Genomic DNA, 15,665 nt, shown 5'->3' with positions numbered 1-15,665 from the left:
GTCAGAGTCCTTTAGGCAAACTTCAAGAGGGCTGTCATTTGCCCTTTACTGAGGAGTGGCATCCGTCTGGCCACTCTACCAAAAAGGCCTGATTGGTGGACTGCTGCAAAGATTGTTGTCCTTCTGGAAGGTTCTCCCATCGCCGCATAGGAACTCTGGTGCTCTGTCAGAGTGAATATCAGGTCCTCGATCACCTCCCTGACCAAGGCCCTTCTCCCTCGATTGCTCAGTTTGGCCGGGCGGCCAGCTCTAGGAAGAGCCTTGGTGATTCCATACCTCTTCCATTTCAGAATGATGGAGGCCACTGTGTTCTTGGGGACCTTTAACGCTGCAGAAATGTTTTGTTACCCTTCCCCAGATCTGTGCCTCGACACAATCCTGTCTCGGAGCTCTACAGACAATTCCTTCGACTTCATGACTTGGTTTTTGCTCTGACATGCACTGTCAACTGTGGGACCTTATATAAAACAGGTGTGTGCCTTTCCAAATCATGTCCAATTAATTTAATTTTCGACAGGTGGACCTCCAATCAAGTTATAGAAACATCTCAAGGATGATCAATGGAGACAGGATGCACTTGAGCTCAATTTCGTCTCATAGCAATGGGTCTGAATACCTAAGTATGGTATCTGTTTTTTAATTAATACATTTGCAAACATTTCTAAAAACCTGTTATCGCTTTGTCATTATGGGGCACTTTTTTTTTTCTTTAATCCAATTTAGAATAAGGCTGTAACGTAACAAAATGTGGAAAAGGTAAAGAGTCTGAATACCTTCTGAATGCACTGCATGTCCTGTGCATGTTTCAAAAGTTAGTGTCAGATGTTACATCCTATCTAGAAAATGGCATCAGTTGTACAATTGATAGATTTCCTAATACATTCACTTTTGGATGGAATAGAGCAGTGGTACATTTCCTAGTGAGAGTAGAATAATATTGGTAACGAGGTAAGAATGAGCAGTACGTGTTAGGGCTGGGAATTGCCAGGGACCTCACAATGCGATATTTGGTGCCGATACGATATGTATCTCAATTCTATATGTATTGCAATTTGATACTGTGATTTTATTGCGATTCAATGTTCAAGTATATTGCTCCCATATGTCTACTGCAGAGGGACAAGAGAGAGCATAAGCTGCTGAAAACAAATAGGCTGCCTATTTAAAAAGAAGATGGAGAACAAGCTATGAAGGAAAAATACTGGAGTTTTGGTGCAGGTACAGCCAACTAGCAGAAAAAAACAATATTGCAATATTGTAAAAAAACAATACCACCTCAAAAATAATATCCTGATATGTAACTGTATTGATTTCTCCCCCCATCACTAGCGTGTGTGTTCTAACTTACCGCTGTGCACTGTCGGAGCAGACAGGACTGCTTCATCCTTCCGGGCCCGCCAAACTTTTTCATGTCCTTGCAGAAGTGGCACTCGCCACACTCGGTCCGCATGCAGGCCTGACAGCGTCGGCACCGCGTCCGCCGCCGCCGTGCCCCTCCCAGAGCCTTACTGCCTGACATCCCCTCTGCAGTCAACTGGGGAGAGGAAAGACACACAGGTCAATAGAAATATAAACTACATATACTAGATGCCAGCAGCCAGACCTCCCCTCTGGAGAGAAAAAAAGATACAGGTAAACAAATGTATACAGTGCATTCGGAAAGTATTCAGACCCCCGTTTGTTACATTACAGCCTTATTCAAAAAAAAAAAAAACATTTTATCTACACAAAAAACATACCATATTTACACAAGTATTCAGCCCCTTTGCTATGAGACTCAAAATTGAGCTCAGGTGCATCCTGTTCCATTGATCATCCTTGAGACATTTCTACAACTTGAATGGAGTCCATCTATGGTAAATTCAATTGATTGGCCATGATTTGGAAAGGCACACCTGTCTATCTCTATAAAGGTCCCACAGTTGACAGTGCATGTCAGAGCAGAAACCAAGCCATGAGGTCAAAGAAATTATCCGTAAAGCTCCAAGACAGGATTGTGTCGAGGCACAGATCTGGGGAAGGGTACCTACAACTTTCTGCAGCATTGAAGGTCCCCAAGAACACAGCAGCCTCCATCATTCTTAAATGGAAGAAGTATGGAACCACCAAGACTCTTCCTAGAGCTGGCCACCAGGCCAAACTGAGCAATCGGGGGAGAAGGGCCTTGGTCAGGGAGGTGACCAAGAACCCGATGGTCACTCTGACAGAGCTCCAGAGTTCCGCTGTGGAGATGGGAGAACCTTCCAGAAGGACAACCATCTCTGCAGCACTCCACTAATCAAGCCTTTATGGTTGAGAGGCCAGACGGATGCCACTCCTCAGTAATAGGCACATGACAGCCCGCTTGGAGTTTTCCAAAAGGCATCTAAAGACTGACCATGAGAAACTAGATTGAACTCTTTGGCCTGAATGCCAAGTGTCACTTCTGGAGGAAATCTGGCACCATCCTTACGGCGAAGCATGGTGGCAGCATCAACATGTTTTTCAGCGGCAGGGACTGGAAAAGTAGTCAGGAACGAGGGAAAGATGAATCGAACAAAGTATAGAGATCCTTAATGAAAACCTCCTCCAGAGTGCTCAGGACCTTAGACTGGGGTGAATGTTCACCTTCCAACAGGACAACGACCCTAGGCACACAGCCAAGTCAACGCAGGAGTGGCTTTGGGACAAGTCTTTGAATGTATTTGAGTGGCCCAGCCAGAACCAAGACTTGAACCAGATCGAATATCTCTGGAGAGACTTGAAAATAGCAGTGCAGTGACACTCCCCAACCAACTTGACAGGAGATTGAGAGGATCTACAGAGAAGAATGGGAGAAACTCCCAAAATACAGGCGTGCCAAGCTTGTAGTGTCATACCCAAGAAGACTCAAGGCTGTAATCGCTGACAAAGGAGCTTCAACAAAGTACTGTAAAATGTAATACTTCAGTTTATTTTTAATAAATTTGCAAAAAAATTCTAAAACTTGTTTTTGCTTTGTCTTTAGGGGTATTGTGTGTAGATTGATGAGGGGGAAAAAACGATTTAATCAATTTTAGAGTATGGCTGTAATGTAACAAAGTGAATTCTTTCCAAATGCACTGTACATAACAGATAGGCTGTAACTGTATATGCAGTGTATAAGACTATACCATATGCACATACTGTCTGACAACCCCTCTGCAGTCAACAGCGAGGTCAACACAAACTTCACATACACAACAGTCAACTGGAAAACAGGAGACAGGTTAACACCCGGACATCCACTCTGCAGTAACTGAAGAAAATTATACCGGTTAGCACAAATATGCACTGCAAATACAGATAAGCACCCCAATCGGAATATCCCCTCATGTCATATGGGAGGGAGGACAAACAGTTCAGGAACATACACAAACTGGGGTGTGCGCCAAAGAGAGCAGGATAGATAAAGAGAAGGAAAGAGGAGAAAGGACAAGAGCTTATTCAGTGAACATACTGAATACGCATGCCAGTGCATTCATAGACCCATGTAAGAGACCAAGAGAAAGACTGACAGTGCAAACACTAGTGGGCAACAGGAGGCCAGTCTGCTCTCTCGACGACTCCTCAGACAGACAGGCTATAGCGTATCCTCTATGCACCTTACCCTCATGTTATCAAATACAACAGGGCACATACTGTAGGGAGTGTATGAAATCTCCGCATTCCATGGCCTCTAATAAAATAGGCTTGGTTTACTCTTAGCCCAAACCCATGTGACAGGCCCCAAGCTAGTTGCTTAACTTGGAACACAAAGCCTCGGGAACTTAACAGATATTGTTTCTTGTAACAACAAATCCCGCCTCGCCCCTTCACTCTAGGAACTATCACAGGTGATCCTACATTTCCTCAAAACAGCAAGAATCAAAGAGCCCATGGTAAAGGCACTGAGGCCCTGGGTCTTCTCTTCTGTAAAGAAGAATGTGGTTCCTGCCTAGAACGAGAGACTGGTCAGGAAGATCATTATTGCATCATACGTGACTGAGGATGTTGAGGGGTTTTGGGAGGTTCAAATTGCATTGCGTGGGCAACTAAACAGATATATTTTAGGCTGAGGGAATAGGCTTTGAAATGTCTAATGGTCCCATGATTCATCATTAGATCTTGGACATTTGTTTACACGCTCTGACATTTTGAGTAACTGCGTTTCAAATTAAGTGCTCACTGATGGCACAATCGTTGTCTCTGTGGACCTTCAGCCAGTGGATGAACTGCATTAGGATCCATTTCTTCTGTTTTCAGAACCTTTAGAAAGAGGCCAAGTTTAATGTTGGTGCCACAATCTCTGGATGGTACTTTAAGGCATAGTACTTATTTAAAAACCTATAGGAAACAACTGTACAGGCCTATCTACTGCACAATTACACGAGGGTTAGGCATATTTTGCCTGTTAACAGGTAATACACAACGACAACTGATTCCCTTCGGATAGAATTCAAAAGCCTTTTTTGGACTTCAGTGGATACTTCAAAAATAATTTTACCTACGGTGGCATTGTGGCGTGCAGTGTCTGGATTTGAAGGACCAGCTAGCTATTCAATGCGTGTATGTCATCTGCTTGCACAGACTGGAATATGTTCCGGGATTTATCCGATGTCATTGAGGAGTTTACCACATCAGTCACCGGCTTCATTAATAAGTGCATCGACGACAACGTCCCCACAGTGACAGTACGTACATTTCCAACCAGAAGCCATGGATTACAGGCAACATCCACACTGAGCTAAAGGCTACAGCTGCTGTTTTCAAGGAGCGGGACACTAATCCGGACGCTTATAGGAAATCCCGCTACAACCTCCGACGAGCCATGAAACAGGCAAAGCGTCAGTACAGGACTAAGATTGAATCCTACTACACCAGCTCTGACGCTTGTCCGATGCGGCAGGGCTTGTGAACTATCATGGATTACAAAAAGAAACGCAGCCGTGAGCTGCCCAGCCAGCCTACCAGACAAGCTAAATACCTTGTAAGCTCGCTTTGAAGCAAGCAACACTGAACCATGCACGAGAGCACCAGCTATTCCGAACGACTGTGTGATCACTCTCTCCATAGCCCATGTGAGTAAGACATTTAAAACAGGTTAACATTCAAGGCCCAGCTGGCAAGTGTTATCACTGAAATGTTCAGTCTCTCCCTGACCCAGTCTGTTATACCGACATGTTTCAAGCTGACCACCATAGTCCCTGTGCAAAAGAACGCCAACGTAACCTCTAAATGACTATCCCCCGTAGTACTCACATCTGTAGCCATGAAACATCAACACCATCACCCCAGACAACCTGGACCCACTCCAATTTGCATACCGCCCCAACAGATCCACAGATGACACAATCGCTATAGCAATCCACACTGCCCTCTCCCACCTGGGCAAGAGAAACACCTATGTGAGAATGCTGTTCATTGATTACAGCTCAGCGTTCAACACCATAGTGCCCACCAAGCTCATCATTAAGCTAAGGACCCTGGGACTGAACACCTCCCTCTGCAACTGAATCCTGGAATTCCTGACGGGCCACCCCCAGGTGGTGTGGGTAGGCAACAACATGTCTGCCACATTGACCCGCAACACGGGGGCCCCTCAGGGGTGCATGCTTAGTCCCCTTCTGTACTCCCTGTTTACCCACAACTGTGTGGCCGCACGACTTCAACACCATCATTAAGTATGCTGACAACACTGCCGTCTGTGATCAGGCCTACCACCGCTGGCAATGAGAAAGCTTATAGGGAGGAGGACCGAGACCTATCAGTGTGGTGCCTGGACAACAATTTCTCCCTCAAAATCAGCAAGGTAAAAGAGCTGATTGTGGACTACAGGAAACAGAGGGCCAAGCATGCCCCCATTCACATCAACAGGGCTGTAGAGGAAAGGGTTGAGAGTTTCAAGTTTCTTGGTTTCCACATCACTAAGGATCTATCATTGTCGACACACACGAACAGTCACAAAGAGGGAACGACAATGACTTGTCCCCTCAGGAGGCTGAAAAGATGGGCCCTCAGATGGCGTGGGCGCTAAGCTCCTCAAAAATGTCTACAGCTGCACCATTGAGAGCATCTTGACTGGCTGAATCACTGCTTGGTATAGCAACTGCAAGGCACTACAGAGGGTGGTGCATCTGGCCGAGTACATGACTGGGGCAAAGCTTCCTGCCATCCAGGACCTCTATACCAGGCATTGTCAGAGGAAGGACCTACAAATTCTCAAAGCCTCCAGCCACCCAATTCATTGACTGTTCTCTCTGCTACCGCACAGCAAGTGGTACCGATTCACCAAGTCTGGAACCAACAGGACCCTGAACAGCTTCTACCACAAGCCATAAGGCTGCTAAATAGTTGGCCAAATAGCTACCCGGACTATCTGCATTGACCCTTTTTACACCATTTTCTTTTATTACTCTGCTACTGTTTATATCTATCATGTTGCCTAGTCACTCTATCCCTAGTTTTATGAACACATACCTCAATTACTTACTGGTACCCCGTGTATACAGCCCAGTTATCTATTATTACTTTTCTATTATTTCTCTATTTTCGTTGTCTCTACATTGCCACGGTTAGTCTACACCTGTTGTTTACGAAGCATGTGACAAATAAAAATATATTTGATATCATGTCAGATGTGTAGTAGGGTTGGGCTATATTTGAAAAGACCTCTCCTACAATATGCTACTCCAAATATTGCGACATTCAAAAATCGTTTTGCGCTGTTAATGGCTAAATCATAAGAAATGTGTGTGCTTATTTACAATATTAGTTGCATTCTCATTAAATAATCTTAGTTAATTCATTTGGACTTAATTTACAACATGTTGACACAGCCTAACTGATATAACTGCACAATTTTGATTTGTAAAGATCAAACAAGAGTATAGTCTTGCACTTCCCGATATATCATCAATGTCAAATATCACGATATTCAATTTAAATCATATATCAGCCCAACCCTAATTTGTCACCTATACTTTGCATGAATCAATGTAGATAAACAGATACGTGTGGAATATAATGAGACATTAATGCAATGACACCTTGCTGGCTTGGGGGGGGGGGGGGGGGGGGGTGAAAAGCATAGATGATAATATAGGATGTTATAAATTAGAGCCAAACATGGACAAAGTGTATAGTCTCTCTCCATCTCACACAAAGAAGGGCTAAGGAAGGAGAGAGGGTAAGGAAGGACAGAGGCATGATGTTGCAGAAACTGAACTGAGATAGATGTTAGTACCAGCCAGGCACTCCTGAAATCAAAACAGTAATTCCAATGTGTGCCTCCCCAGAGGAACCTTTGCCAATCAAGCCAAGGCATACAATGGGTGTGTTATAACGCAGTAAACTTACATCCAGTGACATGTTTTATATGAAATAATTCAGTAAATACTGGGGGTTTGATTCATTAGATGGAAACAAATCATTCAACCAAGTATCGGCGTTGCTTGCTGCTGTGGCAAGCAAGCTTGTTAGCCTGCTTGCTAACAATCACAACAAGCATTTACTTAGCACACAAATCATGTATCGATAAAACATGCTTGAAATGTTCATAGCAATGGTGTTTGTTGGGAGGGACTACTGTAATAATACATGGCTGCACGTATTATGGCCTGTAGCGCAAGATTGAGTCTGATGACTAACGTTAGCTAGCTAGCTACAATATAGATGCGCAGCCAATATCTTAGCAGCTAACGTTAGCTAGCTAACTAGTGTGGCTGCTCTACTGGCTACTGTACGTAGTTAGTTCACTACATGTTGTGTAGTGAACATGCTGTACATGAATAACACTGAAAAAAAGGTTTGTTATATAAATTAATCAAATGATCAATTAATTACACAAAGTCCTCCGTCATCTCACCTCCATTCGCTTCCCTGCACTATAATCTTCCTCTTTCATATTGCTCAGCATCTTGCAAAAACAATGTAGTAGATACCTGATCACATTGAAGATGTGAGTTTAGTGGTAAACTGTTATAATTACTAACCTCTTGGTATCGAGTCGCATACTCCTTGGTCGCGCATTAGAAATAATATTATTAGCCAACCGTTAGCTAGCTAGCGTTGATATTAGCTGTTAGGGGATCGCTTCCTTGTTTCTTTCTCCTGCAGCCTTTCTTGCTGATTCTGGGTCCCGTGTGGCACGTTCACATGCGTTCCATGTTGTTATAGTGGTGATTGTAGCTTGAAAGATAGCTAGATGTTTCCTTCTTGCCAGTGTTCTCTCTACTCTAGATTAGGCAGAGATGTAAAGGGTTCCCGAATGGGTATGTAACAATACATTTCAAGTCGCAACACAAGCGTTTTTTGTGCCGTTCACTCCTTTGGTTGACCCCTATCCCTGTTTCTTGGTCTCTCAAACGTCTTCCAACGTGTTCTTGAGGTCTTCAAAACATGCAAAATGGCACATGATTTCGAGACAAAACGTATTTAAAAAAAACATCTTATTTCGCAGTTTAAATGTCTGCTGCGGTTTTCCCTATAAATTCCAGTCAAAATGAAAGAGACAATCTGAATAGACGGGTAAACGTGGCTATTGTTCTCGTTTTCTATTGTGTGATTCTTGTTTTGTGGGTTTTTTATTAGCTCGTCAGCTACCTTGCTACCGATTTGAAGACACGATTAATCGTCCGTATGCTCTTGGTAAGATTTGAGGCCATCGTTCTCCATTTTTGTCTCGAAAAAAAATTCATAAATAAATAAATAAATATAGTAAATAAAATATGGGAAGGAAAAATATTGCCGCGCCTCCCCTTCAAGGTGTCAGAAGCTAAGCATATGGAATTGTGGGATTTGTAGTATAAAGAGTGTAGAACCAACCAAGCTATAACTGTTCCACTGAAAGGCTGCAAAGGAAGCCTTGTTGGACATTCAAATAATCAGTTAACATCTATGTATTCTGTGATGGATGGAGGATTGTGGAGAGCCGTGGGCATGTACTTTCTGTGTCTACAATATCCACAAACAAAAGTATGTGATGAAACTACATTAAAAAAAAAGTGAAGAGACAGAAGGGTAGATTACCCCAGGGTTTCCCAAATTCGGTCCTGTCCTAACACTACATCATGCTTTGATTATTTGAATCAGCTTATGCAATGCTAGGGAAAAAAACAGATTATGCACCCAGAGGGGGATCCAGGACAGAGTTTGGGAAACCCTGGGTTACCCAATACCAGGTTGATGTTCCTTGGACATATAGGTATGGGATAATGTCATCCACCACCTGGCTCTCTGTCAACCTGTCTATATGATATATCCTGTCTATAGCAATTGAGCATGGAGACGACATTAGGTATGGGACAACATAGAACATATAGGTATGATGTTTATGGGACAACATAAGATATGTGTTTCTGAATGAGTTTCCTAAACTTGAAAAAGCTTTCTAAAGTAAGACTTATTGTGGCTTTTCTCTCTCGCTCTAGTCAAGGGGCTTTATTAGCATGGGAAATATGTTTACATTGCCAAAGCAAGTGAAATGGATAAACAATAAAGTAAATACACTCACACAAGTTCCAAAAGAATAAAGACATTTCAAATGTAATACAGTGTTGTAGCGATGTGCAAATAGTTAAAGTACAAAAGGGAAAATAAATAAATATGGGTTGAATTTACAATGGTGTTTGTTCTTCACTGATTGCTCTTCTCTTGTGGCAACAGGTCACACAACTTGCTGCTGTGATTGCACACTGATATTTCACCCAATCGATATGGGAGTTTATTAAAATTGGATTTGTTTTTGAATTCTTTGTGTGTTTGTGTAATCTGAGGGAAATATGTGTCTCTAATATTGTCATACATTTGGCAGGAGGTTAGAAAGTGCAACTCAGTTTCCACCTAATTTTGTGGGAAGTGTGCACATAGCCTGTCTTCTCTTGAGAGCCAGGTCTGCCTATGGCGACCTTTCTCAATAGTAATGCTCACGGAGTCAAATCAAATGTTGTCTGTCAAATGCGCCGAATACAACGTGTACCCTTTCCCGTGAAATGTTTACTTTCAAGCCCCTATCCAACATTGCAGTTCAAGAAAGAGTAAAAAAAATGGGAGTCTGTACATTAAGATATCCTTTATTTTGGGTCAGTCACAGTGGTCAGGTATTGTCACTGTGTACTTTCTGTTTACGGCCAAATTTCATGTTCCTTTTGATGGCATAGAAGGCCCTTCTTGCCTTGTCTCTCAGATCGTTCACAGCTTTGTGGAAGTTACCTGTGACGCTGATGTTTAGGCCAAGGTATGTATCGTTTTGTGTGTGCTCTCGTGTGGTTGTTTGTTTAGAGTGTTCCAATTTTCCCAGAAGTGGTTAGATTCTATGGATTCTTAAATTGCATTGAGCTGATTTCTGAAGTGCTGTTCCTTCTGTTTGCGTAGTGTATTTCTGTATTGTTTTAGTGATTCACCATAGTGAAGGTGTAGACCCAGGTTGTCCGTGTCTCTATGTTTTTGGTTGGACAGGTTTCTCAATTTCTTTCTTAGATTTTTGCATTCTTCATCAAACCATTTGTCATTGTTGTTCATTTTATTTGGTTGTCTGTTTTGAAATGTTTAGATTTGATAGGCAAGCTGAAAGGTCAAATATACTGTTTAGGCTTTCTACTGCCAAGTTTACACCTTCAAGAAGTTGTCTAAATGGGGATTAAATGTGTTGTTGCCTGATTGTTTTTTGGTAGGTCTCTACACTACTTTCCTTCTAGTTTTCTTAATATTGCACAGTTCCTTTGGCTCATGATTGAGTATCGCTCTGTTCCGGTAGACTGTGATTTTGCTGTGATCTGATAGAGGTATTAGTCAGCTGACTGAACACCCTGAGAGATTCTGGGTTGAGGTCAATGATCAAGTAATCTCCAGTACTACTGCCAAAGGATGAGCTGTAGGTGTACCTACCATAGGAGTCTCCTCGAAGCCTAACATTGACTATGTTCAGACCGAGCGTACGACAGAGCAGCAGGAGTTATGATCCATTTTTGTTGGTTGTTTTGTCATAGTTGTGTCTAGGGGGGGGGGCATATTTGGGAGGGAATACTGTCACCTCCAGGTAGGTGTTTGTCCCCCTGTGTGCTGAGTGTCAGGTTTTTGTCCAGTTCTGTCATTTAGGTCGCCACAGACTAGAACATGTCTCTGGGTCTGGAAATGGCTGATCTCCACCTTAGGATGGAAAAGCTGTCATTGTTAAAGTATGGGGATTCTATTGGGGTGATATAGGTAGCACACATGAGGACATTTTTCTCTGTTGAGATCATTTCCTTATTAATTTCTAGCCAGATGCAAAATGTTCCTGTTTTGACTCATTTAAGCGTGGGTTAGGTCAGCTCTATAAGAAATTAGCGTACCCCCGGAGTCCCTTTCCTGTTTCACACCTGGATGTTTGGTGGATGGTACTACCAGCTCTCTGTAACTTAGAGGGCAACCAGTGGGTCTGTCTCCTCTATACCATGTTTCTTGTAGGATGACAAAGTTAGAGCCCCACAGTGGAGGTGTCATAATACCCATAAAACCTAGCAGTCACGGAAATGGTTCCAACTGTTTTTCCACAGGGAATTTTATAAACACTTAATAAGGGCTGTGTTTCATGTAGGCTTACCCTTGCATGACGTTTTGATAAGCATGTAAAACTCTCGGACAAGATGACTTATTTTTTTCCCACCTTTATTTAACCAGGTAAGCTAGTTGAGAACAAGTTCTCATTTTCAACTGTGACCAAGATAAAGCAAAGCAGTGTGACACAAACAACAACAAAGTTACACATGGAATAAACAAGAGTACAGTCAATAACACAATAGAAAAAAAAATAATCTATATACAGTGTGTGCAAATGGCGTGAGGAGGTAAGGCAATAAATAGGCAATAGTAGCGAGGTAATTACAATTTAGCAAATTTACACTGGAGTGATAGATGAGCAAATGGCGATCTGCAAGTAGAAATACTGGTGTGCAAGAGAGCAGAAAAGTAAATAAAAACAATATGGGGATGAGGTAGGTAGATTGGGTGGGCTATTTACAGATTGGCTATGTACAGCTGCAGCGATCGGTTAGCTGCTCAGATAGCTGATTTTTAAAGTTAGTGAGTTTCCAGCTTCAGCAATTTATGCAATACGTTCCAGTCATTGGCAGCAGAGAACTGGAAGGTAAGGCGGCCAAAGTTGGTGTTGGCTTTGGGGATCACCAGTGAGATATACCTGCTGGTATACCTGGTATACCTGGTATACCTGAGATATACCTGCTGAACACGGGTGGGTGTTGTTATCCTGACCGGTAAGCTGAGATAAGGCGGAGCTTTACCTAGCATAGACTTATAGATGACCTGGAGCTAGTGGGTCTGGTGACGAATATGCAGCGAGGGCCAGCTGACTAGAGCATACAGGTCGCAGTGATGGGTGGTATATGGGGCTTTGGTGACAAAACGGATGGCACTGTGATAGACTGCATCCAGTTTGCTGAGTAGAGTATTGGAAGCTATTTTGTAAATGACATCGCCGAAGTCGAGGATCGATAGGAGAGTCAGTTTTACGAGGGTATGTTTGGCGGTGTGAGTGAAGGAGGCTTTGTTGAGAAATAGGAAGCCGATTCTAGATTTAATTTTGGATTGGAGATGTTTAATATGAGCCTGGAAGGAGAGTTTACAGTCTAGCCAGACACCTAGGTATTTGTAGTTGTCCACATATTCTAAGTCAGAACCGTCCAGAGTAGTGATGCTAGTCGGGCGGGCGGGTTGCGGGCAGCGAACGGTTGAAAAGCATGCATTTGGTTTCACTAGCGTTTAAGAGCAGTTGGAGGCCACGGAAGGAGTGTTGTATGGCATTGAAGCTCGTTTGGAGGTTTGTTAACACAGTGTCCAAAGAAGGGCCAGATGTATACAGAATGGCGTCGTCTGCGTAGAGGTGGATCAGGGAATCACCCGCAGCAAGAGCGACATCGTTGATATATACAGAGAAAAGAGTCGGCCTGAGAATTGAACCCTGTGGTACCCCCAAAGAGACTGCCAGAGGTCTGGACAACAGGCCCTCCGATTTGACACACTGAACTCTGTCTGAGAAGTAGTTGGTGAACCAGGCGAGGCAGTCATTTGAGAAACCAAGGCTCTTGAGTCTGCTGATAAGAATGCAGTGATTGACAGAGTCGAAAGCCTTGGCCAGGTCGATGAAGACGGCTGCACAGTACTGTGTTTTATTGATGGCGGTTATGATATCGTTTAGTACCATGAGGGTGGCTGAGGTGCACCCGTGACAGCGGAGAAGGTACGGTGGGATTCGAAATGGTCAGTGATCTGTTTATTAACTTGGCTTTTGAAGACTTTAGAAAGGCAGGCCAGGATGGATATACAGTGGGGCAAAAAAGTATTTAGTCAGCCACCAATTGTGCAAGTTCTCCCACTTAAAAAGATGAGAGGCCTGTAATTTTCATCATAGGTACACTTCAAATATGACTGACAAAATTAGAAAAACAATCCTGAAAATCACATTGTAGGATTTTTAATGAATTTATTTGCAAATTATGCTGGAAAATAAGTATTTGGTCACCTACAAACAAGCAAGATTTCTGGCTCTCACAGACCTGTAACAACTTATTCTAGTGGTGTGGTGTGGGGCTGTGCTTTGACAAAGTGGGTGGGGTTATATCCTTCCTGTTTGGCCCTGTCCGGGGGTGTCATCGGATGGGGCCACAGTGTCTCCTGACCCCTCATGTCTCAGCCTCCAGTATTTATGCTGCAGTAGTTTGTGTCGGGGGGCTAGGGTCACTTTGTTATATCTGGATTACTTCTCCTGTCCTATCTGGTGTCCTGTGTGAATTTAAGTATGCTCTCTCTAATTCTCTCTTTCTTTCTCTCTCTCGGAGGACCTGAGCCCTCCTCAGGACTACCGGGCATGATGACTCCTTGCTGTCCCCAGTCCACGTGGCTGTGCTGCTGCTCCAGTTTCAACTGTTCTGTCTGTGAATATTATTATTCGACCATGCTGGTCATTTATGAACATTTGAACATCTTGGCCATGTTCTGTTATAATCTCCACCCGGCACAGCCAGAAGAGGACTGGCCACCCCACATAGCCTGGCTCCTCTCTAGGTTTCTTCCTAGGTTTTGGCCTTTCTAGGGAGTTTTTCCTAGCCACCATGCTTCTACACCTGCATTGCTTGCTGTTTGGGGTTTAGGCTGGGTTTCTGTACAGCACTTTGAGATATCAGCTGATGGACGAAGGGCTATTTAAATACATTTGATTTGATTTGATTCTTCTTTAAGAGGCTCCTCTGTCCTCCACTCGTTACCTGTATTAATGGCACCTGTTTGAACTTATCAGTACAAAAGACACCTGTCCACAACCTCAAACAGACACATTCCAAACTCCACTATAGCCAAGACCAAAGAGCTGTCAAAGGACACCAGAAACAAAATTGTAGACCTGCACCAGGCTGGGAAGACTGAATCTGCAATAGGTAAGCAGCTTGGTTTGAAGAAATCAACTGTGGGAGCAATTATTAGGAAATGGAAGACATACAAGACCACTGATGATCTCCCTCGATCTGGGGCTCCACGCAAGATCTCACCCCGTGGAGTCAAAATGATCACAAGAACGGTGAATAAAAATCCCGGAACCATACGGGGGGACCTAGTGAATGACCTGCAGAGAGCTGGGACCAAAGTAACAAAGCCTACCATCAGTAACACACTACGCTGCCAGGGACTCAAATCCTGCAGTGCCAGACGTGTCCCCCTGCTTAAGCCAGTACATGTCCAGGCCCGTCTGAAGTTTGCTAGAGAGCATTTGGATGATCCAGAAGAAGATTGGGAGAATGTCATATGGTCAGATGAAAACAAAATATAACTTTTTGGTTAAAACTCAACTCGTTGTGTTTGGAGGACAAAGAATGCTGAGTTGCATCCAAAGAACACCATACCTACTGTGAAGCATGGGGGTGGAAACATAATGCTTTGGGGCTGTTTTTCTGCAAAGGGACCAGGACGACTGATCCGTGTAAAGGAAAGAATGAATGGGGCCATGTATTGTGAGATTTTGAGTGAAAACCTCCTTCCATCAGCAAGGGCATTGAAGATGAAACGTGGCTGGGTCTTTCAGCATGACAATGATCCCAAACACACTGCCCGGGCAACGAAGGAGTGGCTTCGTAAGAAGCATTTCAAGGTCCTGGAATGGCCTAGCCAGTCTCCAGATCTCAACCCCATAGAAAAGTTGAAAGTCCGTGTTGCCCAGCAACAGCCCCAGAACATCACTGCTCTAGAGGAGATCTGCATGGAGGAATGGGCCAAAATACCAGCAACAGTGTGTGAAAACCTTGTGAAGACTTATAGAAAACATTTGACCTCTGTCATTGCCAACAAAAGGTATATAACAAAGTATTGAGAAACTGTTGTTATTGACCAAATACTTATTTTCCACCATAATTTGCAAATAAATTAATTAAAAATCCTACAATGTGATGTTCTGGATTTTTTTTCAAATTTTGTCTGTCATGGTTGAAGTGTACCCATGATGAATATTACAGGCCTCTCTCATCTTTTTAAGTGGGGGAACTTGCACAATTGGTGGCAGACTAAATACTTTTTTGCCCCACTGTAGGTCTATAACAATTTGGGTCTAGAGTGTCACCCCCTTAGAAGAGGGGGACGACCGCAGCAGCTTTCCAATCTTTAGGGATCTCGGATGATACGAAAGAGAGGTTGAACAGACTGGTAAT

At 43.4% G+C, this 15,665-nt stretch overlaps 1 protein-coding gene across 2 annotated transcripts in view; it reads right to left on the bottom strand.

The window, feature by feature from the left end:
• Positions 1-8,697, bottom strand: part of LOC110538125 (F-box/LRR-repeat protein 19) — a 28,013-nt gene extending 19,316 nt beyond the window's left edge. Inside the window, exons 1-2 of one of the 2 annotated variants that reach the window (XM_021624730.3) lie at positions 7,971-8,697; positions 1,349-1,534 (exon numbers count right to left, since the gene is read on the bottom strand). In XM_021624730.3, the coding sequence (XP_021480405.1) occupies positions 1,349-1,519 (171 nt within the window). In that variant the 5' untranslated portion in view covers positions 1,520-1,534; positions 7,971-8,697. The remainder of the gene's footprint in view (positions 1-1,348; positions 1,535-7,970) is intronic. The other variant, XM_021624731.3, reaches the window with a different exon arrangement.
• Positions 8,698-15,665: the final 6,968 nt, after the last annotated feature.

Source organism: Oncorhynchus mykiss, chromosome 12, assembly GCF_057628025.1.
Source record: "Oncorhynchus mykiss isolate SJ-2025 chromosome 12, ASM5762802v1, whole genome shotgun sequence".
Classification (NCBI taxonomy): Eukaryota; Metazoa; Chordata; class Actinopteri; order Salmoniformes; family Salmonidae; genus Oncorhynchus; species Oncorhynchus mykiss.
The sequence above is the reverse complement of the archived record's forward strand: the minus strand, read 5'-3'. Positions and strand labels throughout refer to the sequence as shown.